The 25,452-nt window shown below is 42.1% G+C and overlaps 2 protein-coding genes across 5 annotated transcripts in view; both read right to left on the bottom strand.

Annotated features, from left to right (window-relative positions):
• Nucleotides 1-25,452, bottom strand: part of LOC138969046 (origin recognition complex subunit 6-like) — a 591,738-nt gene that overhangs the window by 84,275 nt on the left and 482,011 nt on the right. The gene's annotated exons all lie outside the window — the stretch shown is intronic.
• LOC138968941 (small conductance calcium-activated potassium channel protein 2-like) overlaps nucleotides 7,666-25,452 on the bottom strand; it is a 68,851-nt gene continuing 51,064 nt past the window's right edge. For 3 of the 4 annotated variants that reach the window (XM_070341623.1, XM_070341638.1, XM_070341630.1), the window contains 2 exons: nucleotides 22,771-22,860; nucleotides 7,666-10,385 (listed from right to left, as the gene is read on the bottom strand). In XM_070341623.1, the coding sequence (XP_070197724.1) occupies nucleotides 10,161-10,385; nucleotides 22,771-22,860 (315 nt within the window). In that variant the 3' untranslated portion in view covers nucleotides 7,666-10,160. The remainder of the gene's footprint in view (nucleotides 10,386-22,770; nucleotides 22,861-25,452) is intronic. The other variant, XM_070341644.1, reaches the window with a different exon arrangement.

Here is a 25,452-nt window from a genome sequence, read left to right as displayed (position 1 = left end):
TGATGTTTGGTCTTCGTTGTGGTGGTTGTAAGATTGTGATGTGTTTAACCAACGAGATACAATGCTATTTGGGACATGGTAATAATTAGTTGCCGGTATGGACGATATTCTGTGCTGTTACGGTTTGAGATTGTTGGCAGGGGTGAGCAAAAGTGTGACCGACTCAGCGCAGAGATGATCGAAGAGATTGTTTTGTAGTCTATTAGTGTTGTGACGAGCGTTGGCTAATGGTAACGAGTACATATGTGTGTAGTTGTATTTGACCATACAATGCCGAGCCTTCAAACAGAACATTATCCAAATCAGTAGGCTGAATAACAATGAGTACGTCGTCTGCTGACGCCGGTTGGTGCACAGAGTCATTTGTCAAACCTGAAAAGAACAACGCAGCCAGCGCAATTGCCGTGCACTGACGACCACGCACCGGATCAAAAATAGCACAACCTTGATGTAAATTTGCAAGTAAACTTCTCCTTACCATCGTTGCTGTTGAAAACTGGCGCGTTCACTGACTTTGAAGCAAATACGTAGTCTTGGGCCCAAAGACTGAAGACCAAACTGCTTTACCCCACTTCTGACCCGAATCACCCCCCTCCTGCTAGGTACACGTGCACTCAAGTTAACCTCTGCTTTGATCTGTGTACCAGGAGTCGGATGGGAGAGAGAGAGAGAGAGAGAGAGAGAGAGAGAGAGAGAGAGAGAGAGAGCGAGAGAGAGCGAGACACACACACACATAGACAGAGACAGACATAGAAAGACAGAAGCGGAGAGACTCAGAGGGAGACACAGACAAAGACATACATACAGAGAGAGAGAGAGAGAGAGAGAGAGAGAGAGAGAGAGAGAGAGAGAGAGAGAGAGAGAGAGAGAGAGAGAGAGAGAGAGAGAGAGAGAGAGAGAGAGAGAGAGAAACCTGTAACTGATCTCGTGAGAACAGTAACAAAACAAGTCGCGTAAGGCGAAAATACATTTAGTCAAGTAGCTGTCGAACTCACAGAATGAAACTGAACGCAATGCAACGCAGCAAGACCGTATACTCGTAGCATCGTCAGTCCACCGCGCACGGCAAAGGCAGTGAAATTGACAGGAAGAGCGGGGTAGTACTTGCGCTGAGGAGGATAGCACGCTTTTCTGTACCTCTCTTTGTTTTAACTTTCTGAGCGTGTTTTTAATCCAAACATATCATATCTATATGTTTTTGGAATCAGGAACCGACAAGGAATAAGATGAAAGTGTTTTTAAATTGATTTCAAAAATTTAATTTTGATAATAATTTTTATATATTTAATTTTCAGAGCTTGTTTTTAATCCGAATATAACATATTTATATGTTTTTGGAATCAGCAAATGATGGAGAATAAGATGAACGTAAATTTGGATCGTTTTAGAAAAAAATATTTTTTTTTACAATTTTCAGATTTTTAATGACCAAAGTCATTAATTAATTTTTAAGCCACCAAGCTGAAATGCAATACCGAAGTCCGGGCTTCGTCGAAGACTACTTGACCAAAATTTCAACCAATTTGGTTGAAAAATGAGAGCGTGACAGTGCCGCCTCAACTTTCACGAAAAGCCGGATATGACGTCATCAAAAAAGGAAAAAAACGTTCGGGGATATCATACCCAGGAACTCTCATGTCAAATTTCATAAAGATCGGTCCAGTAGTTTGATCTGAATCGCTCTACACGCGCGCACACACGCACACATACACCACGACCCTCGTTTCGATTCCCCCTCGATGTTAAAACATTTAGTCAAAACTTTACTAAATGTAACGAGACATGTCAGCTCTCCGAACACCCCCCGCGGGTTAGGGGGAGTCCCATATTGGTTGGGACGAGAAAGAATTTACCCGATGCTACCCAGCATGTCGTAAGAGGCGACTAACGGTTCTGTTTCTCCTTTTACCCTTGTTAAGTGTTTCTTGTATAGAATATAGTCAATGTTTGTAAAGATTTTAGTCAAGCAGTATGTAAGAAATGTTAAGTCCTTTGTACTGGAAACTTGCATTCTCCCAGTAAGGTCATATTTTGTACTACGTTGCAAGCCCCTGGAGCAATTTTTTGATTAGTGCTTTTGTGAACAAGAAACAATTAACAAGTGGCTCTATTCCATCTCCCCCCTTTCCCCTATCCCATCTCCCCCCTTTCCCCGTCGCGATATAACCTTGAATGGTTGAAAACGACGTTAAACACCAAATAAAGAAAGAAAGAAAGCTCTCCGAACGCATTGCAATAGCGGCCATCAACAAGGACACACACACACACACACAGACAATATACATACTAATAGACAGATTTACAGACTGACAGACAGAGACAGACACACAAACAGACACACACACATACTTACACACACACACACACACACACTGTGATACACACATACACACACACACACGCACACAAACGAAAGAGAGAGGGAGATTCATAAGCAATTCGCTGCTTCCAGATAAAATGTTAGAACTGTTTATTTTTTCCATATCCCAGAACGTTTGGCATGTACGTATGGCATTCATTTACAACATGACTGAATGTTTAATAATTAGGCTAAGTTAAGGGAATTGTTGGCCTTTGCAAAACGCACTGTACAACCATCACACGAAAAAGATAACGTTGGGTGCTTAAATTCTTCCCATAAATAAAATGACCATGGTCACCCACAACAATAACAAAACAATAACAATAAAGACAACAACACACACACACACCCACGTGTACACACACACAAACACTCACACACACGCGCTTGCTTGCAAACACACACGCACACACACACACACACACAGTCACAAACCAAAAACAAAACAAACAAACAAACAATAACAACGAACCATAGTCATAAATAAATCAATTCTCAGACAAACCGAACCGACGATCACATGTTGTCTTTAGATTCTACAGAAAAAAATAGTAAGAGATGGGGGGAAAGACCGGTAAGCCAGTCTTGTAAGAAAAACCCTTTGCCCACATGTCTAGCTGTTTTTGTCATCTGGGAGAGAAAGAATGGATGGGGAGGGGACAGGGCTGGGCTAACCGAACTTACAGAGAGCAAATCATGAAGGGGATGGGAGGGGTGAGATGGGGGGGGGGGGGGGGGGGGGCGGGGTTGAGATGGTGAGAGCGTGAATGGGTTAAAGCATGAACAAACTGCAAACCAGTTTAGTTAAAGCTCCTCTGCCCATATGTCCAACTGTTTCTGTCATGTGGCCAAGTTCTAGCGTTGCTTCAATGATGTTCTACCCCCTCTTCTCCGCCACCCCCCACCCCCTGACACTTTCATCTCCGTCTGTCTGTCTCGCTCGCTCTCTCCGCGAGTCTCATTCCAATATGACAACTCCTACATCTCAAATTATGACTAACATCCGAGACTGCATTATTGTCGTTGACGTTGAAGGTTCACAAGCTTGATTCCATCACCTTTTTTTTTGTTTTGTTTTTTGTCCCCAGGGCATCACCATTAGCTTTTTAATTCCGGTCCGATCATTTTTGTTGCAAGCGCTTACAATTTCAAACAAATGTGTATAAACCAATGAAACAATAATGCAGTTAAACTACACTAATACCTCGGAAAATAAGAGAGATGCATAAGCAGCAAGCAGGCGTGTCCAGATAACATCTTTCCTTTGTCCTGTTTTTATACATATATATATATTAAAACAAAAAGCATTATCATCACGCAAGGCCACCTCTATTAACTAGTTAACTGCAGTTACTTTAAACGTTGTATGAACAATTAAAACTCAAACACGTTTCAATTGTTCATACAACGATAACAGAAGAAATCGATGCACAACATAGGCGTTTGGTAATGAATAAAACAATAGCCAGGGCATTTTGCCATGTCAAAAGCCTTCACTAAAATTTCCATATTTTGCGTATGGCAAAAGTCCAAATTCCCTTCTACCATCTGTGACTCCAGCTCGGTATGTATACAGCTATTGTGTTTTTTTCTCATAACAGGAAAACATTTGAGCTTTGCGTTTGTTGTCTCGGTCTAATCATATCTGCAGTGAAAAAGTGGGAAATAAGGGTTTTAAATAATCTTCAATCAAAATAAAGAGAGTTTCCTGCATGTAATTCAGTGGTTACAAGAGCTAGGCCAGGTAGACATTTTCATGAAACAGCATGAATCACAGCACAAAATAAAAGTTATTTGTTCATACATTTCACGTGAAGCTCGCATTAAACTCGGTATGAAATAGAAGTAACTGTTCATACATCTCACATTAAACTCGTATACAACGCAGCAAAGATTTTTAAAACCACTTTTCATACATCTTACATAAAACTCGCTCGAAGCACGGCATCAATGAAAAGTTATTATTCGTACACCTCACACCAAGTATAACATAACAAACACGTAAAATTTAAAAACAAAATTAGTAAAATGAAGATAACAAATTTTATTGAGAAAGCCTCGTCTGATCATAGTAATGCCGACATGGAATTTCTCCTTGTCCGCCACATTTCGCGTGCCATATATATCACAGAAGAACAACCCACTACTCACAAAATCACAGATGAATCAAACATACCACAGATCAACGATGATTTATTTAGGAATACATTTAGTCTAGCTTTTCTTTTAATTTTTTTCTCCATGAAATCATTCACATAAAGTCCCAACGCACAGACGGGAAAAGACTGAACATTTCAAAACACGAAGTTCATGTTTCGCGCGTCAGAAACCCATGACTGTGTCAGTTACTAGCACTGACTGGTTGTCGCAGAATGTTCATCAAAACAAGACACAAGAGGCTTAAAACTCAACGAAGCATGTGAATATGAAGAACTCCAGAGCTTCAAGCATGTTACTGTTATTTACATGTTTGCTTCACCCTCGTGTCTCGTTAAAAGAAACTTATGCAACAACATGAGGGTCAATGTAAAGTTTCAAGATTGGATGAATTTTGGCAAGGAATAGGATAAAGAGCAGTCGATTCAAGTTAATGCAATCAATCAATCAATCAATATGAAGCTTATATAGCGCGTATTCCGTGGGTACAGTTCTCAGCGCTTGTCGAGGAGTTGTCAACACAGGACTAACAAAGAAACTAACATCTACAGACGGACATAAGAACCAAAAGATGAAGATACCACTCCATTGCTGCTTTACACTTCCAACACTCTTTATTTTCATTCATAGCGACTTGTTTGATAATCGGAGCAATATATGAATAGTTTATTACTCATCACTGCACGTCACTATTGTTTTGTGAGAAAAGGGTCGACAACCGCCACCAACTACTTTTTTCACTCAAACTGCCCGACGCAACGTCCATCACAGTATTAGTCTTACGCGTCAAAAGCTCCCAAGGCAATGTCCATCACAGTATTAGTCTTACGCGTCAAAAGCTCCCAAGGCAATGTCCATCACAGTATTAGTCTTACGCGTCAAAAGCTCCCGAGGCAATGTCCATCACAGTATTAGTTTTACATGTCAAATGCTTTCATTAACTTTGCTTGTTCAGCAAATCTGTGCCTGGGCTTCACTCATAAACAGACGCATTCCGGGAATACTTCTGTTAGTGCTTTTACTGACATTGAAAGAGTTGCCCCCCTTCAAAACAGTGACGCAAATAAGCGCTCATGTTTTCACAGTGAATGGTGAATGTTGAGTTTTGATCGGCATATTTTTGAAAGGCATCGGAGCTCATGGTTTACTGTGAAGCCATCATCGGTTGAGTCCAACATTTCATGTCAGCGGCCTTTGTTTGCTTCACAGTTTCCAAGGGGCACAATTCATCCATAGAAATTTCAAATTGAGTTATTTCCGAACATCGTCTATTCGTTCAAAAGGAAAAACAAGTCGCGTAAGGCGAAATTACTACATTTAGTCAAGCTGTGGAACTCACAGAATGAAACTGAACGTAGTCCGCCGCTAGTGCAAAAGGCAGTGAAAGTGACGAGCCTGTTTGGCGCGGCAGCGGTTGCGCTGTGCTTCATAGCACGCTTTACTGTACCTCTCTTCGTTTTAACTTTCTGAGCGTGTTTTTAATCCAAACATATCATATCTATATGTTTTTGGAATCAGGAACCGACAAGGAATAAGAAGAAATAGTTTTTGAATCGATTTCGGAAATTTAATTTTGATCATAATTTTTATATTTTTAATTTTCAGAGCTTCTTTTTAATCCAAATATAACATATGTATATGTTTTTGGAATCAGAAAATGACGAAGAATAAGATGAAATTGTTTTTGGATCGTTTAATAAAAAAATAATTTTAATTACAAGTTTCCGATTTTTAATGACCAAACTCACTCATTAGTTTTTAAGCCACCAAGCTGAAATGCAATACCAAACCCCGGCCTTTGTCGAAGATTGATTTGCCAAAATTTCAATCAATTTAATTGAAAAATGAGGGTGTGACAGTGCCGCCTCAACTTTTACAAAAAGCCGGATATGACGTCATCAAAGGTATTTATCGAAAAAAAGAAAAAAACGTCCGGGGATATCATACCCAGAAACTCTCATGTCAAATTTCATAAAGATCGGCCCAGTAGTTTAGTCTGAATCGCTCTACACACACACAGACACAGACACAGACACCACGACCCTCGTCTCGATTCCCCCCTCTATGTTAAAACATTTAGTCAAAACTTGACTAAATGTAAAAAGAGTAACGTTGTTCTATTTCCAAGAGACTCCTTACATCAGATCCTCATTCCGGTTCCAAAGAGTCCTTGTCGCTTCGTATCCTTTCAGCCTCGCATAGAGTCTTTAATAACACTAGACGCTTTACATCCCGTATCGAGTGTCAAAACCGCTATCCTCTGACTGAGTCAGTATGGATCAGTTACTTGCTGTTTCTTTCATCGTTTGATGCCACACGAAGTCTTTACCACGCAGGGCCGGACCAAATGAGTTGTAAGGGGGGGGGGGGGGGGTTCCTCCTTTTTTGGGGGGGAAAATCAGCGAAGTGGCGAAGCCACAAGCGCGCGCCTGCTAGGGGGGTCCGGGGGCATGCTCCCCCGGAAATTTTTTGAAAAACGGTTAAAATCTGTGCAATCTGGTGCATTCTGGGTCTTGTTTTGAGGGTTAAGGCCTGTCAGTGTGAGTTGGTGGGGGGGGGGGGGGGGGGTACCTTTTTCTCATCAAATTTCACATTGAATAAAATTTGTTAGAGACACACACAAAATTTATTTAAAAAAAGAATAAATAAACACTCAAAGCAAGGTACATGCTTTTTCCAGGGGTGGGGTTCCGGAACCCCTGGAACCCCCCCCCTGGGTCCGGCCCTGCCACGCGTTTCCCGTGACAGACGTGGTGATGGATTCGTCTCCGACGGCTCGGTTGAAAACATTTGTGTAAATACAGATGTGAAAAGGGTGAGAGAAAAAAATCGATGTCAACTCTGGCCATTCGGTTGTCGCCTTGTGGTTGTCGCCCTCCGGTTATTATTAGATTTATAAAAAAAATTAAAAAAATAATTCACACATTTGTTTTACTGTGTGGCAACCAAAACACTCGCATTTCGATCCTTGTTCAAACTTCCATCCTTAGAATCCCAGAAAATCACTTATGTAGTTACAGTTCACGAAATTAGGTTCGTTTAGATCACGAAATAACTTACCTTTTTCAGTCCCGTCAAGAATGTTAAATCACAAATCCATCTTCCTTTTTGAATATAAATCAATTTAAAAAAAACTCGGTGTTGGCTCCTTTTTCAAACCTTTATTTAAGCATTGTCTGCGTTTTTCATCCTCAAAATCCAACAAAATGACATACTTTACTTCTTAATTGCAATTCGTGAAGTAAAGATCGTTTTTCAACCTTAAAAGTTCACCAAATCAAACACCATGACCAGTCCCTGAATATGATGAGACCACAATCTGTCTTCAATGGCAGCAGTCTATGAAAACTACAAACAAAGTTGTACACTCTTTCAAGATCCATATATCACACAGTTACCATGGGTCAACGCTACACGAGATAGCTTGCGACTTGCAATCCTCACGGGTTTACATTCAAAAGCCTTCTAAAGCGAGACACTTTTGTATCCCTATAAGCTGTATCGACAATCAAAGTCTTTGCTCTTTCATGAAGTCAACATGTTCTATTCTAGAAAAGTTTCTTCCCAAATACCCACTTCCCAACAAATAAAGAACATTAACAAAGAGCAAACCAAAGCTAAAATAAAAGTAAGCAAGACCAAACCCGTAATACCATTAAAGCGATGCAAAAGCAACAGAAAGCTAACGCACAAATTTAAAACAGTAACAAGTACAATCAGTATGATTAGGCCAAAAAAAAAATAGTCTGTTTACGGTAACCCGACCGACACTATTTTTTTCGCGCGACCCTAGACTTTTTTTTGGCATTTGGGAAAAAAAATAACGTAAAAATATGGTTTTTTTGGAAAAAAAAAGAAAAAAGATCCCGACCTACCGACCCTATTTTTTGGGCCTATGTTACCGTAAACAGACCTATTTCTTTTTTGACCTTACCTGTCCTTACATGCTACTGTAGATGATAATACTAGAGGTTTCCTTAGAACTTACGCATGAGTTCGATCAAACTTTAAACAAACGTTTGAGAAAATTATGAAACAGAAATATCTAAACTAAGGGATTCTCACAATCATGTCGCAGGGCAAAACATTCTACTGGCTTTTCTCAACATTATTAGCCATGATTTAAGGTAGTTTGTTTCATATTTGCACGAAGAACTTTCACAAAAATTGTTTCAGTGATAATTACTCCCTTTCTTTGTTTACATGCGTTTTAACCAGCCTAGTTTAGACCATGTCATGGACTTATTCCTGGGATATTTCTCATTCTACTTATGATCGCGCACGGTCGGTCACTGAAGTCTCGTTCATATGATCTTAGAAGTTTTGCCGTGTCCATTGTTTCATATTTTGCTCTCGTAAGAGGTAATAGTCAGTTGTGTTTCTAGTCGTGGCTTGCAATGTGCGACAGTATGTAGGTATCTCGTCCTTAACCTGTATCAGATGAAAACCAAAACTTTGAGTTATTATGCAGTTTTTTTGAATCACAGCACTTAACACAAAACTAATACTGCCTTCGCCATTAAGTCCCTTTTATTCTTGTGGCGCTGTTTGGTGCCTGTATCGAAGAGTCTAACAGATTTAGAACCTAGGTACCTCGTCTCAATGTGCTGAGGCAGCTGCGCTGTTTTTCCTATTTGTCATCAGTCCTGGAGAGCCTTATTTCCATCTCTTCCGCTCAGTGCGATTTTGTGTTCTAGAGCTCCTTTGCTTGTTTGGTGCTTGTATCCCATGGTCGTAACGCCCCAAACCCCATATAACTCGTCTCAACACACTTTCGGAATCAGCAACTTTATCCAATGTGTCCTCAATGCTGGAGAGTCTAGCTTCCATCTGCAGGCCCGCTTTTTGGGCGTATGATCTTTTCTTTTATATCCCCGTTGTTCTTGTGGTAGTATTCCATCTGGCCCGCTCTGTTTGAACGTCCCAGAACCAACATCTCGTCTCAACGTATCACTGTTTCCGCAATTTTTTCCAATGCATGCTCAATACCTAAGAGTAGCTTTTAGTCTTCTCCAGTCTCGTCCGCTCGTGCTTAACATCTCTCCAGCTTCCATCTGATCCGCTCTAACTTAACATATCTCGTCTTAACGTATTATACTGCATCCGTGATTCCCCCCCCCCCCCCCCCCCACCCAATGTGTGCTCAATGACGGTATCTAGCTTCTGTCTCGTCCGCTCGTGCTTAACATCTCTCCAGCTTCCATCTGATCCTCTCTAACTTAACATATCTACTTTTACTGTCTTACTGCATCCGTGATCCCCCCCCCCCCCCCCAATGTGTGCTCAATGACGGAGATCTAGCTTCTGTCGCTCTTGCTTAACATCTCTCCAGCTTCCATCTGATCCTCTCTCACTTAACATATCTCCTCTTACCGTATTACTGCATCCGTGATTTTCCCACCCCCCAATGTGTGCTCAATGACGGAGATCTAGCTTCTGTCTCGTCCGCTCGTGCTTAACACCTCTCCAGCTTCCATCTGATCCTCTCTGACTCAACTAATCTCCTCTTACGGTATTACTGCTTTGGTGATTTTCCCCCAATGTGTCCTCAATGTTGGCGAGACTAGTTTTCATCTCGTCCGCTCGGTCTTAACATCTCTCCAGCTTCCATCTGATCTGCTCAAACTATGCCCATCTTGGCTTAATCGGGTATTACTGCATTCGCGATATTTTCCAATGTGTTCTCAATGTTGGAGAGTCTAGTATCCATCTCCTCCGCTCGGTCATTGAAGAGAGCCTGTTGCACTGCAATAGCCTCTGTTATTTGATAGACATCACCCACCGCTGAGTTCACCTCGATAATTCCCACCGCCGCTTCCCCGATGTTGGCCTTCTCTTGCTTGATTTCCCGCATCCGTCTGACAGCCTGAAAGATAAGATAAGATAAGATAAGATAAGATAAGATAAGATAAGATAAGATAAGATCAGACATGGGATGGGATGGGATGGGATGAGATGGGATGGGATGGGATGAGAAATAACGTTGATTGTTTTGGAAGCTAGAGCTTAGAAACTTTGCACACTTCTAGGATTTGAAGATCACCCGACAACTCAAATTTGGTTTACCCTCGTCAAATTTTGAAGTCACAGCAGGGTTATGTTCCATTAAAAAAAAATCGTTTTTGAACCTGCTGTTTGGAAACTTTGCACACTTCTAGGGTTTGTTGACCTCCCAAATTTCAAATTCTCAAAGAATTGAGATGAGATGGGTGATGCTTGTAAAGTTAATATTCTCCCAGGGTGGATAACCTACAGTCATGATGCACACTTGGTAGACCACAAAGAAATGTCAAGGTCATAGATAGATAGATAGATAGATAATTTATTGCCAAGTGTACAATACATGAATGAACATAAAAAATACACGAGGAAAGCAGCTTGCTGTGTGATAAAAACATAAATAAATAGCATTCATACATCACTGGCGCATAGCATCATACATACATGGGTAAGACAATTTGGTATCACAGTAACTAATACATACACTATACAGACATGGTGAGAACTATGAAACTCTAAGAGCTATCGGAACCCCTAGGACCCCCCCACCACCCCCCCCCCCTCTCCAACCCCTGTTCCCGCACTGGTAACATACATCCCTCCCCCCCCTCCCCTCCCCCCGCCGTCCCACAATAAAAGTACGCAGAATAAGATAGGATCCCCCCCCCCCCCCCCACTATCAACTACTGTAAGAACTGAACATGTTCCATACTGATAAAATGTACCTCTAAAACAGCACATAAAAATAAACTCTTCCAACACATCACAGTGGTTAAAGAACGACTAAAACTGCTAAAACATACTAGATGTGTATTCCGGTAATATAACCAGCTGCTAAAACATAGTCTGGCTTCATCGCGTCACAGTGGTGTCACCATACTAAAACCCACTCTATAGATCACAGTATGTAATGTCAGCTACTAAAAGCATACTCCTAGAACATCCTAAAACGTGTCACAATCTGTAGAGTTCATTTACCGGTTATTAAAAGCCAGGACAGCCTGGGGGTAGAAACTGTTTCTGAGTCTTGCCGTACGGCATCTGAGGGTTCTGAGCCTGTGCCCCGAGAGCAGAGGCTGGAAGAGATGACCAGCCGGGTGTGTGGGATCCTGCATGATGGACCTACATTTCCTCGTCATGCGCAGGATGTGAAGGGAGTCTATAGAGGGGAGGTCTCTGCCAATGATCCTGCTGGCAGCCCTAACGACCTTCTCCAGTTTTTCTTTCTCAAACTGGCAGGAGCTGCTGTACCTAAACCGTGATAGAAAAGGTAAGGAGACTCTCTACAGCAGCCCTGTAGAACTGGGACATGATGGAGGAGGACACTTTGAACTTCCTCAGCTGTCTCAGGAAGTAGAGACGCTGATGGGCCTTCTTTACTGAAAGGTCAGTATGAACAGCCCAGCTAAGGTCATTGGAGATGGTCACCCCTAGAAATTTGAAGGAATCAACCTGCTCTACGTTCTCACCGCTGATGGTGAGTGGTAAGAGGGGAGTCTTTTTCTTCCTACGGTCAAAGACCATCTCCTTGGTTTTGGTGACGTTAAGGTCAAGGTCATTAGCCACACACCAGCCCGACACTCTCGCAACCTCCGCTCGGTACCCCGACTCATCACCGACACTGATCAGGCCTTCCAGAGTAGTGTCATCGGAGAACTTCAGGATGACTACTGAGGGGTCATGGCTCACGTTGTCGTTGGTGAAGAGGGAGAACAACAGTGGGGAGAGAACACACCCCTGTGGGGCACCAATGTTCAAGGTGATTGAGCTAGAAGTACTGCTGCCTACTCTTACAACCTGAGGCCTATCCAACAAAAAATCTAGAACCCACTTACAAAGGGATTCCTCGACGCACATGCCAGTGAGCTTGGAGAACAGTTTATGTGGAACAATGGTGTTAAAGGCAGAGCTATAGTCAATGAAAAGAACTCTAGCATAGCTACCATAGCAAATAAGGTCAGCGTATAAAACTATGGGGAATTGTACTTTTCTTTGATTTTTATTTAGCTAGTTTTCAAACTTTACACACTCCCATGTCTAGCCATGAATCACGTCTAGTTGATCTTGTTCAAGTTTTAAGACATAAAGACAGGGGCGGATGCAGGGGGTGGGGGGTGGGGGGGGGGGGGGGGGATCCGGGGTTTCCGTACATACATACATACACAAATAAATAAATAAAATAAAATTGAGAATAAAAACAAAATGATGGCTCAGATTGCTCAATTTTCCTTGATTCTTATCAAACTTTTCCGGGAGGGCTTGCCCCCTAACCCCCATAGGAGCCAGCCTTTATCTTCTAAGTGGCGGTTTTGGAAAGTAGTTGGGTAATTTGTTGGCCCAGGTTGCACCAGATCGATCAATTGTTCCTTGGGCCTAAAAAAAAAATAGGTGTGGTTACGGTAACCCGACCTACCCTATTTTTAGGGGCCGATCCTATAACTTTTTATTACATTTGTCAAAAAAAAAAAATAAAACGAGTACAAAAAACGCAATGAAAACGAAAGCGCCCGTGTCGCACACTTATTTCCCTGTCAAGTAGGTTTAATTTGTACACATTAGAAAAAAAAGTTAAAAAAAAAAAAAAGTGATTGCCTACCTACCTACCCTATTTTTTTTGGCTATGTTACCGTAACCACACCTTTTTTTTTTTGGCCTTGTTTTGATCCAAATTTGTCTTCTTAAATTTACTTTTTGGAAGGTGTATTAGGGGAAGTTTTTTTTGCTCAGATTGCTCCATTTTCCTTGTTTTTATCAACATTTTTCGGGGGAGCATGAGGAGGACCCTCCTAGGAGGTTCGAACGCTTTGCGCCCTCAACTAAACGCTTCGCATCGTCGAATTGCCCCTAAAAGAAATTTGGACCCCCCCCCCCCTCCCCTGAAAGAGGTTACGTTCAGGTTACGAAGCAGATATTAATCGTTTCTTGAATGTTTGTGGAGTCACAGTGCGAGATAATTTTTTAGTCAAATAATCTAAGACGAAGGTGAGCCACACGAGCATTGGCTTCACTTGTTCTATGTTATTTCAGTTAGAGCTTTGACTATTTAAACCCTTCTAGGAATTGACTTTTAGATATGAGAAATTACCTGTCTAATTACCATTTTGAGTTATGCACATGATTGTGTTATGCGAATCAGCTTGTTTTTAGTTTGGTGGTGGTGGTGGTGGTCGTGGTGGTGTTTGTTTGCTTGTTTTCTCTGTCTTTAGTTTTGTTTCTTTTTTATCAGAGAAATTCTGTGTGATAAGAGAATCAGTGTACAAAAACAAAACAAATAAGTAAATGGAGAGGTGAAGGCAAAAAGCTGCATGCAGTGTTTTGGCTTAAAGCCTCACTATGCCTCAAATGAGGTTTTCAGAACGATGGAATCTATCACGAAATAAACAAATCTAACCTTATGGAACACACTTGCACTAGCATTTAACATCATTAAATGGCACAGTTCGTTTTAATGGCGATTTAGCATGCGTAAACCACACACCAGTTCTCGTGGTTTATTCACCGTCTGAGCTATCGGGGACCCGTGTGACACTTTCCCTTTTTCACGTACGTGATGAATTAAGTCGTCAGTTTGTGGTTTCAATGCGACTCGCTGTATATGCAATAGCACGTTACATGTATTGTGTACCTCTGAATCTAAAATGCAATAAACGACTGCATGTGGCACGAACTGAGCGGTGGCGGTTGACCATTCAAAGAAATTGGCGACATGCAGAAAATTCGTCTGCTAGGGCAAACACGCTTCCGGGCTCCCTTTTTCAAACTTTCAAAACTTCAGATTGTACTGATCTTGTCTTGATGAGAGAAAAAAAACTTTTATGATTTAAGAATGTTTGTGGAACATGCTGTCAATTTTTTATTTTTATTTTATAAGTTAGTTCTAGCGTCAAAACGAGGCTTCCGATTTGGTTTAAAGTAAATCCGGCTGGCCACGCAAAAATGAATTCTTTGAAAAATGCTTAAACTCTAGCGGTAAGTGTTTAAACGAAAGGGTGTTTGTTGGCCTACTGTGTGTAAGAGCCTGACGGTGTCTGTGGCCAGAAACTGATGGTTTACGGGAAGCGGAGTGGGCCTTTAAGACTAAATGCATTAATGATTTTATGAACTTACTGTTTCAGTAACAGTCTGGTGGACAAGAACTATAGTGGAGAGGAAATGGATGTCGCTGAGCGGCCAACTTCTGAAAGCTAAAAAAAATTAAAAATTCGATCAGAGGGCCTCCTATATGTGAAAATGTATCGGACGGCCGGCGGACTGGCCAGTGGTCACAACAACGCTTCAGATCAGAAAAAAAGTATGCACCAGTGACCAAAGACTTCAGCCTGAGAGCAACACTGCAGTTGACGATATTAGGAAATAAATCTGCTGATGGTTTTATTGACTGCTGACCCTTTATGTACCTTAATTATGTCAGCCTGTGACTGAATGACAGTTACGGTACACATGTACTTTTGCGCATCCGTTTGAACTCGTGAACTCGTGGTACCTCTGTGCTATCGAGGACTCAAACCTGTACTATCGGGGATCCACTAAGGTTTCCGAGACTGTGTTTTGTCTGTATTGAAATGGTCTGGCGGAAGAGCCGATTCTTAAATTTGCATAGGTAAAATGATCGCTTTTCGGTACCCGACACCCCTCTGAGTTGAATTTGTTTTAACCTTGTGACGTAGGCACGCGGGATGTTGTGGGTTGGGGTATTCACTTTTCGCTGGGGCTTCGAACAGAACAGACGTATCCAGTGAGCGGTCGCGTGGCAGGTTTGCTACGAACAGAAAAGGAACCGTGATGTGATTTTTCTGAGACGGGTATGTTATTCATATGCTATTTTTATATAATGGGTAAAACAGCATTAAAGTGTGCAGGTTGTGACATGCTTTGGGAGGATTTATTTGAATGTTCAAGTAGATTGTTTTGTGAGTTGAATGTTCGGGAAAACTTTTGTTTATTGAATGTTTTAGAAAACCGTTTGAGTGTTTGAGAGAACTGTATTGTAGGCATGTTATTTGGAAGGAATGATGTGTTTTGTTGTTGTTAAAGGATTTAGTTTGTGGTGGTTGAAATTGTTGAGTTGTTTATGTATGCTTATGACGTGCATTCTGTGATTTACAGAATGGCGGAATGTGCGACGGGGTTTCGTTAGAGGGGTGCAGTTAGATTTCGTTATAGGGGTGCAGTTAGGTTTCGTTAGAGGGGTTTAGTTAGATTTCGTTAGAGGGGTTCAGTTAGGTTTCGTTAGAGGGGTTCAGTTAGGTTTCGTTAGAGGGGTGCAGTTAGATTTTGTTACAGGGGTGCAGTTAGATTTCGGTAGAAGGGTGCAGTTAGGTTTCGTTAGAGGGGTGCAGTTAGGTTTCGTTAGAGGGGTTCAGTTAGGTTTTGTTAGATTGGTTTTTCTTTGGAGAATTGTTTTTAGGTTGTTTTTTTAGATTTCGTTTGTTTTAGATTAGAGTTCTATTGTGTTTAAAAAAAATTGATTAAAGTTGAGAGTGAGGATTTAGAGTAGAGTTTTGGAGTGTAGTTTGGAGGGAGGATTTAAAGTATTGTTTTAAAGCATAGTTTTAGAGTGGGAATCTAAAGCATAGCTTTAGAGTAAAGGATTTAGAGTGTTGTTTTGGGTTGTTCTAGAGAGTAATACATTGGAAGTTTTGTATTTGAAGGTAAACCCCCGCTTTCCCACACATTCCCCTCATCATCTTATGGAAATAAAGAACCTGGTAATTTAACCTGTGTCAGTTGTTTTGAGTGTTTGAGCTTGGTGAGAAAGGGGCACTCTGTATTATTTGACCCCGTGATCAGGGTAAAGTACATTGGGCACTCGGTTACAAGGGATAATTATGTTCAGTCAAGTAATGAAAAGCATCACAGCTCCGAAATACATTTTTTGCAATAATATGACGCACTGTTCTTTCCAAAAATCTGCATGTCGGAGATCATGAGCACTACCATCATGATGAACACATGTGGTGACTTTTTCAATCAACAGCCAAACTATCATGCTGGCAGTGATTGTGGGCTCTCTCGTGCATATTTCCGACACTAACACTTAGACAAGATTTGCACTATATGTTTATTGTCCACTATCATACAATCAGCTCGCTTTTATCTCGCCTCACCTTCCAGAAATACAAATAATCTATGAACACCCAAACAAACTATGTTCCGGAAAATATCTTTTGAAAGACGAAATATGAGTGTATACTTACATGTTTTTTTTATAACAGGATGTATGCGTGCATGTTGCTTTTATATGTGTCGGTTTAGATTTAGCAGTAGGATTCCAAAAAGTGTGTGTGTGTGTGTGTGTGTGTGTGTGTGTGTGTGTGTGTGTGTGTGTGTGTGTGTGTGTGTATGTGTGTGTGTGTAATGTAAAAATGTTGTAATATTTTTAATGCAGATTATCAGTAAAGTGTGTCTTTCTTTGTTTCGTTGTTGCTAAATTTTATTGTAGTTCATTGGTATGAATCTGTAACATATGAAGGTGTTTACTGAAAGATTTAATTTGGAATCTATATGAAAGATCACGATATGATTAGGCCACACACACACAAATAGTCTGTTTACGGTATCCCGACCGACCCTATTTTTTCGCGCGACCCTAGACTTTTTTTTGGCATTTGGGGAGAAAGAAAAAAAAGTCTTTGTTTTTTGGCAAAATAACTTAAAAATATGTGTTTTTTTGGAGAAAAAAATAAGAAAATAAAAATAAAAGTCCCTACCTACCGACCCTATTTTTTTGCCTATGTTACCGTAAACAGACTATATTTTTTTGTTGGCCTTACTCATGTTTGACTTCCCCAAGGGTCTGGAAGTATGCACGTTCATGTATGTGATGTGGCATGATCATGATTATACGGCTTCTGAATGTAAACATGTCACGATTTAGTGACATGGATCAAGAAAGTGTCACTCTGTGGGGTGCCTTCTCTTGGTCAATTGCGATAGAAAGCGCCTGTGCTTTCTGTCAACGGCTGGGTTTTAGCTGACCGAGCAAAGCGAACACGGGAATTTCGTGTCTCACGGATTTCACGTGGGTGATTTCTGCTGTCGGGGCAAAACTAGGATAGCTGAACTTGGAATGTGACAAGGTGAGTCACGTGATTTTGTCCAGGTTGTCTGTTTGAGACATATTTACTGGACACTCGAAACTCAGCAGCGAGAGAGAAGGGTCGGTGTCAGAATTCTCCTACAAGTTTGATGGTTTTTCAACACGTTTAAATACTTTACTGGGTATCAACGTGCTATGCTACTTGCTAGTGAGGCTTGATAGGAACTACATAGGACAGACCACCTTCTTTCTGGACACATGCTGGCTGACAGTCGGGGCGTCAAGGTTTCTGTCGCTGTGCGTTTTCACCGCATAAGGATTCAGCGAGAGAGGAGGATGACGGTATTTCTGTTGACGAACAGAAGTCATTCGAAAGGAAGCGGTTTCGCTTAAAAGAGAGCTACCTACATAAGGCTGTTGAGGTAATAAATCATTATTTAACGCTTTTGACGTGTCTGTGTTTGTGGAATGAAATAATCTCTGTTGTTCTTTCCAGGTTAGCGCATAATTTGCTCTTTGTGACGCTAAAATACTAATCTGTATATGGTTGTTGTAGATATGGAGAGAAGGAAGGAAAATAGCTGATTTGTTGTTGTAAAAGTCCGTTTGTGCAGGCCCACGTGCTCGATGAGATATGTCAGGGTGACATGTTTAAAGGTGGCGTGTGAGGGGAGCATGACATGTTTAGTGCACCGAGGCTTTTTTGTTGCAGCCTTCTTCTATTGCTGTTGCTGGACGTAATCTACTACGACTACGTGCTGGGATGCTGTAACCAGGTCGTCCGCAAACATCGTGTAACCTGCTAACCTGCTGTATTGGCTTTTTGCTGTCGCTGTCCTGCCCATCTACGCGTCTTCTACATCTTTCTGGTAGACTACGGGGAGGACCTTCAGCGACTGGGTGAAGCGCCTGATGTCTCCACTGTTCCCTGCTTCGTTGCCACGCTAACCGGCATTACATTTCAACGGAGCAGTTGTGGAGACTAAAGACTAATCACGGGCCGCCCACTCAGTGGCAAAAAGCTAATTAGTTGCACCATGTCTTTTGCACCCTTACCACCAAGTCATCTGTATTATTTGTGATTATACTCGAGTGGTGACGACGTGGGGTGTGTGACACCTGCATGAATTAGCACTTTTAGGCAGATCAGTAACTTTTCCTAACTATACACGGGATCAGCGTGTTATTATTATTTCTGTACTTTAACTGGCATTTTTTGTCAGTGACCACTTGTTTTACGTTTTTAACGTAAAAAGAACATCTTTTGGAGTGAAGTCTCGAGGGAGGTGGCGTGATATTACATAAACAGGCGTCTGAAACTTATACTTTTGTTGATTCTATCTATTTGTATGACTGCGAGAGTGGATCGTGGTGTGGTTAGTTAGTTAGAAGTAACTAACCGTTCATAATCACCTTATTGTGATATTGAAACGTGACAAAACATATGCAATGTTTTGTGATGAACACTAGAACCTGTAAAAACAATTACTTTCTTGAAAACATGTGTGCATAAAATCTGAAGCCGGACGGTATTATTAGCTGCTTATTTTTCAATCAACTCGATCAGCGTTTTGATCATCTTTGCATTGCACGGACGGATCAAGCTCGGGTGCCCTACTCTGTACACAGATGTGACCGGTGCGTCCCCCGCTAGCGCTACGTGTTATTTGTGCTACGTATTGTTTGCGCTATTTTCTGTAGTGCTATCGACACAAATTGCCAAAAACAGTAGTGCTATCGGCACGTATTGCTATTGCCACAATTCACACATCCCATTATCACTACGTCTCAATAGAACTACGTGTCGATATCAGGGCCGGACTACCGGGGGGGTTATGGGGGTTGCGCAACCCCCCCCCCCCCCCTAGCCTAAACATGTACCTCACTTATTTAAACTTTTTTTTATTATTGTTTATTTTATGCCGTTTCATGCAAGGAGCGACCATTTTGCTATCTCAGAATATGACCTACCCATCAGCTTCAGGGGGCTTCGCCCCCTGACCCCCACTGGCAACCCCCCCCCCTCCTCTTAGCCTAGTCCGGCCCTGGATATCACTATTTTTGAAAAAAGCTATGTACTGTAGCGCTACGTGTCGATAACGCTACGTGTCGATAGCACTATACTACATGTTCAAACGGCAGACACTTCACTTTGTGTGTGCGTGTGAGTGTGTATATATATTGTCTGCATGGCTGTCTGTCGGATCTGTATGTCTGTCTGTCTCTGCCTCTGCCTCTCTCTCTCTCTCTCTCTCTCTCTCTCTCTCTCTCTCTCTCTCTCTCTCTCTCTCTTTTCACCACGTATTTATTTCATGGTGATTGTTAGTGTGTTTTTTTTTTAATGTTGTTCTTCCCCCATCCCCCGTGGTTTGTATATGAGTCTGTGGCCATATTATAATAAACCATTCTGAGTTCTCTCTCTCTCTCTCTTCACCTCTCAATCGCTCTTTCTCTGTACCTCTTTTAAATCACTCTCTCCCACTCCCCTCCCCCTCTCTCTCCCCATCTGTCTTCTCTCGCTCTCTCTTTCTCGCTCGCTCTTTCCCCCTCCCCCCTCTCTCCCCCCCCTCTCTCTCTCTCTCTCTCTCATGATACCGTATAATATATACATCCACGGATGTTTTTTGTGTGTGAGTTTGTGTGTACGATACTGTGTGTACGTATGCGTTTGTGCGTGTGTGTGTGTGTGTGTGTGTGTGTAATGAAGAGAGAGAGAGAGAGAGAGAGAGAGAGAGAGAGAGAGAGAGAGAGAGAGAGAGAGAGAGAGAGAGAGAGAGAGAGCGGTAATTGAATTTGCCTTTTACCGAATGAAAACTATTGTCAACAAGAAGAGCAAACGCTCGATCGAGTCACTTTCGCAGTTCTGAATATTATATGAGGCATCAGATGGACAGGAAGAAATTGCTATTCACAACACAATGCATACCTGAAGCATACCTGTGACCTTGAAAAAGGTCAAAGGTCACCAAAGCAGACGTCAAAGTGTAGAGGTCACTGGGAGTCACGTTCACATAAAATTTGAGCCCGGTCACTTTTATAGTTTCCGAGAAAAGCCCAACGTTAAGTTGTGTGTTGCCGAACAGAAAAGGCTAGTTATCTCCCTTGTTTTTCTGATAACGTTCGTAAAAGGCTACAGATGTAAATACTTTGATGTAAAGATTAATCCTACAAAGTTTTAATCACATCCGATGAACTTTGTCAAAGATATAAAATGTCTAATTTTTCCTTTGACGCTGACCTGTGACCTTGAAAAAGGTCAAAGGTCAACGAAACCATCGTTAAAGTGTAGAGGTCATTGGAGGTCACGACTAAACAAAATATGAGCCCGATCGCTTTGATAGTTTCCGAGAAAAGTCCAACGTTAAGGTGGTGTCTACGGACGGCCGGCCGGCCGGCCGGACGGACGGCCGGCCGGCCGGCCGGACAGACTAACACTGACCGATTACATAGAGTCACTTTTTCTCAAGTGACTCAATAAAAACCACCCTCCATCCCTCTCTCTCTTTCTCTCTCTCTGTTAACTGTCTCTCTCTTCCGCTTTCTCGCTCTTTCTCTGTCTGTCTGTCTGTCTGTCAAATCCCCCCCCCCTCTCTCTCTCTCTCCCTCTAATTTCATAAAAGAATTTGGGAGAGAAGAAAAGGTTTCACTAATATCCTCGGTAATACCTTGTGTCAATATTTGTATTAAAAAATATATGCAATAACACTGTCTTACAATTTGTCAAAAACAAAGCCCTTTTTTTCTAAAAAGATCAAAATCCGAAAGAAACAACAGAAAATCATGCAGAGACTTTCTTCCAAAAATTACAAATCTCTGGACAAGTGAAAGGAAAAACAAAATATTCCTTCAGAGAGAGCGAGAGAGAGAGAGAGAGAGAGAGAGAGAGAGAGAGAGAGAGAGAGAGAGAGAGAGAGAGAGAGAGAGAGAGAGAGAGAGAGAGAGAGAGAGAGAGAGAGAGAGAGAGAGAGAGAGAGAGAGAGAGAGAGAGAGAGAGAGAGAGAGAGAGAGGACTATACTTTGAAAGTCGCTTGTTCATTTCAATGCTTGTTATTCTCTCAGGTGCCAGGAGAAAAGGTTCCGTACAACTCTCGCTTACTCTATTACACATGTCGTATGCATTAAGAGCGATTACTTCCCTTTGGTTATTTGACATTACCTGCTATTCCGGCTTGGTCGTGTGACAGACGTTTTCTTCCACACGAGATTACGTTGATTGTCTAACGAAGCCGTCAGGGTGAGTTAGACATCAGCTAATCGAGTGTGGAAGAAAACTCGGTCACACGAGCAAGTCTGAATAGCATTTATGACTCACAGCTTCAACAGAGGAGAGAACAAAAACGTTTTGTGTACTCAAGCTTGACAAACCTAAACAGAGGTGCAGCTATTGTGGAGAGATCCACTTTTTGACGGAAGTGACCGAACAACTGTGAATGACGTCTCGGTGTATGTGAATGACGTCACAGTCATCGTCACAGTCTGTATCTTTTGAAGCATCGCATTCTTCATGACGTCTTTCTGCGTCTGCATCCGCGAAATGTTTGCTCATTCCGGGATCTTTGTCATCTTTCCAAGGGCAGCTAAATTCGCGTATGGAAACAGTACTGTCGTCTGGGATGCCGTTTTCAGTATTCTGAGCGTTGAAGAATGTGTAAAGAGAAGAAACGATAACAGCAGGAGAAATAAAAGTCGTGTGTTAATTGTTTGGCTTTTGGAGGGACAATTTTGAGTTTGAATCCGTTCTTGCCATGCTCCTAAAGCGTGTAACATACAATCTTGCACACGTTTGCTTTAGTAGTGGCAAAGAAGGAAAGCGTGTGACATTTATTTTTCGTTTAAAAAAAAAGTACAAATGGTTGCCCCATGCTACAACACGTCAGATTTTGCGCAATACTTGTCCTTCAGCCAATGAAGACACAGATTGTTGTCTTGGTGTGCTTTTATGGGGAAGTAAGTCATTTGTAACTTCCGTTCCGTCCAGAGCGAAATAGGATTTTGTGTGTCAAAATTCCGTGCCGTTTTGCGGAATAGTAGCAGTAGCAACGTCTAGTTGGTATACATATGTCACTGTCCGATAGTTTAATGTATACTTGATACTACCATTGCCGTTGTTTTGCTTTGCTAGGCTGTGTATGGCAGGAATTTAAAGTTTGTCGGCGAGGTCGAGAGTTTCCGCAGAAATCGGTCTGCTACCAGAGACCGTCTCTGCTCCTACCTTGTATAAATCGTAGTCGGGATCCACCATCCTACCCGAGTGACATCCAAGAAATAAGCCCCGCCCACCTCGTGTCCTGCTGGCCGAACCCTGTAACATAATGGAAGCGCGCTGTTCTCGTACGACGCTTAGTTTTCGATATAGGTGTGACATGACGAAGAACAGCACGAAAAAACCCTCAAATATAGAATTCTGTTACGTTTGGCAGCAATCTGGGAGGTATTTCTCTGATACCGTTTTGGCAAAATATTCTGGGCTGTTCGGTTGAGGCGGTTGGGAAGCAGATTGCTTTGATTGAAAATGAATCACTGGCAAACAAAAGAATGCCTCTTGAATTCTTATACTTACTGATGAAACTGTAGCTTGACATGATGTTTGTGTATACATATGTTTTGCAGTCCATTTGTCAACGCACTCTTTCGTAGCAGATAGATTTTTACTTGACGGCTATCTTCGTGGTCGACTGGGCGTTAAGCAAACAAACAAACAAACTTGACGGCTACACGAAATGTTCCATTCTTCAACTCGCGAGCTTGAGTTTAGCTTTTGTCATCCCAGATCGTTTTGTATTCCACATTTTTCAGCACTGTGTTCTGTGTGCGTTTTGACGGACCAGACGTGTTGAGAAAAATATCATACATTGCTGCAAAGCAGCTAAATATGAAAAGAAAAGGAAGCGTGCACAGAATGTTTGAGTCTTGCAAGACTTTCTTAAAAACGAATCCTCCCTTGAAAGAAAAATAAAGATGTCTGCGTGTCGTCTGCATATCAACCCGAGTCCTTTGTTGGCGTATAACCGGCCTTTCGTCTGGTCTGCTGTAACACAATTTAACCCCACGTAAAACGCGAAGGACGAACTGACCTAAATCACTGAAGGTGAAACAAAGTTTTGTACAGCTCTGGCTGAGGGGCCGCAGGAGCACGTGAACCGCCCCCCGTTTCTTAGACACTAGAATTGGTGAGTGTGGCGAGGAAGTAGTGTTTCTTAGGCAATTCTCGCCGCGAGGAACTCTAGGATTTAGCGAACTGAACTGTACTGAACTGAACTTTATTTTACAAGGATTAAAACTTCAGGCTAGGCCTTTTCATACAATTTGTCCTTGGGACAAACACACACAGACACACACACACAGACAGACACACACCGACACACACCATAAAATAGGAGAAAAGAAAGATGATATGATGCAAACCTGTCCGTACATTGCAGGTGGCCGGTCATGGGAGAGATGTCCCCCCCCTACCCACACACCCACACTCACACAAGGAATGCACCCACTTTTGGTCGACATTATAGACCCCTTCTGCCCAAACAACGACACTCAGCCTAGTGCCATGCGTTATGCTGACGATTTGACCACTGGACCAGCACGCCGCGGGTTTGATGGTCTCGGCTGGAAGAGCGCTGGAGATTAAAGGCACAGTAAGCCTCCCGTAAACCATCACAGATACTGTCAGGCTTTTACACACAGTACAAACACCCTTCCATTTGAACGTTCACCGAACGGGAGCATCCTAAGTGCCCTACGTAAAGAGCGAGCAATTTTCAAAGAATTAATTTTGCGGATTGTCTCCTCACACAATCGGACCGTGGTTCGTTTTGGCGCAAGACCTAACTTTTATCTAAATAATAAATTGACAGCTTGTTACACAAACATTCTTAAATCATAAAATAATTCTTTTTTCATCAAGACAAGATCAGTACAATTCGAAGTTTTGAAAGTTTGAAAAAAGAAAAGCCCGGAAGCAGGGTCACGCAAGGTCGTGGTTCTCGTAGCAGACGACGGTTTATGCCCATCGCCAGTTCCTCTGAACAGTCAAAAGCCATCGCTAGAGTTCTTGTGAACCACAGCCGTTTGTTTCGTGCATAGTCAGAGGTACATAATAACGTGCTATTGCAGATAAGCCCACAGCGAATTACAAACTGACGACAACATTGTGAAAAAGGGAAACTGGATCACACGGGTTCACGATGGCTCAGGTGTAAGATAAACCCCGCAAAAATAAATTCTTTGAAAATTGCTCGCTCTTTACGGAGGGCACCTAGGATGTTCTCAAGCGGTGAGTGTTTAAATGAAAGGGTGTTTGTACTGTGTGCATAAGCCTAACAGTATCTGTGATGGTTTACGGGAGGCTTACTGTACCTTTAATGAAGAGGTATACTCTTCCATGCAGATTTCAATGTTCTGCATGCTGTCGGGGTTCGGGGGAAGGAAGTGGGGGAGGGTGAGAGCGGGGTTGCGAACACGGAGGGTTTGCAGCTTGCCCCGCTCTGTGGTTAATTCGCTGTGAGTGTGTGTGTGTGTGTGTGATCGCAGTAAATGTTTGACCATTCACAATAATTATATAAACATAATGCCTGCGTTATTTCCGCCCTTTAGTTTCTGCACCTGCTAAGACCAGAGTACATTTTAGTCCCTGCAATCTCTGCGTTGAGTGAAAAAAAGATTAAAATGAAAAGCTAGCCTATGATATATCCTACCGGCTCCCCTCTGCGACTGACGCTGCCGCATGATGGACATGCGACTTTCAAAAGTTAACAGATAATGACAATACAGAAAACATATAAGAATCGACAGAACTCACGCAAAAAAACCACAACACAATTCAGTAGAAGTGCAATACCAAGGCACTGCATACACCCCCCTCTCTCTCTCTCTCTCTCTCTCTCTCTCTCTCTCT

Source organism: Littorina saxatilis, linkage group LG1 (assembly GCF_037325665.1).
Source record: "Littorina saxatilis isolate snail1 linkage group LG1, US_GU_Lsax_2.0, whole genome shotgun sequence".
Taxonomy (NCBI): domain Eukaryota; kingdom Metazoa; phylum Mollusca; class Gastropoda; order Littorinimorpha; family Littorinidae; genus Littorina; species Littorina saxatilis.
Note: the sequence above shows the minus strand (reverse complement) of the source record. Positions and strands in the feature narration are given on the sequence as shown.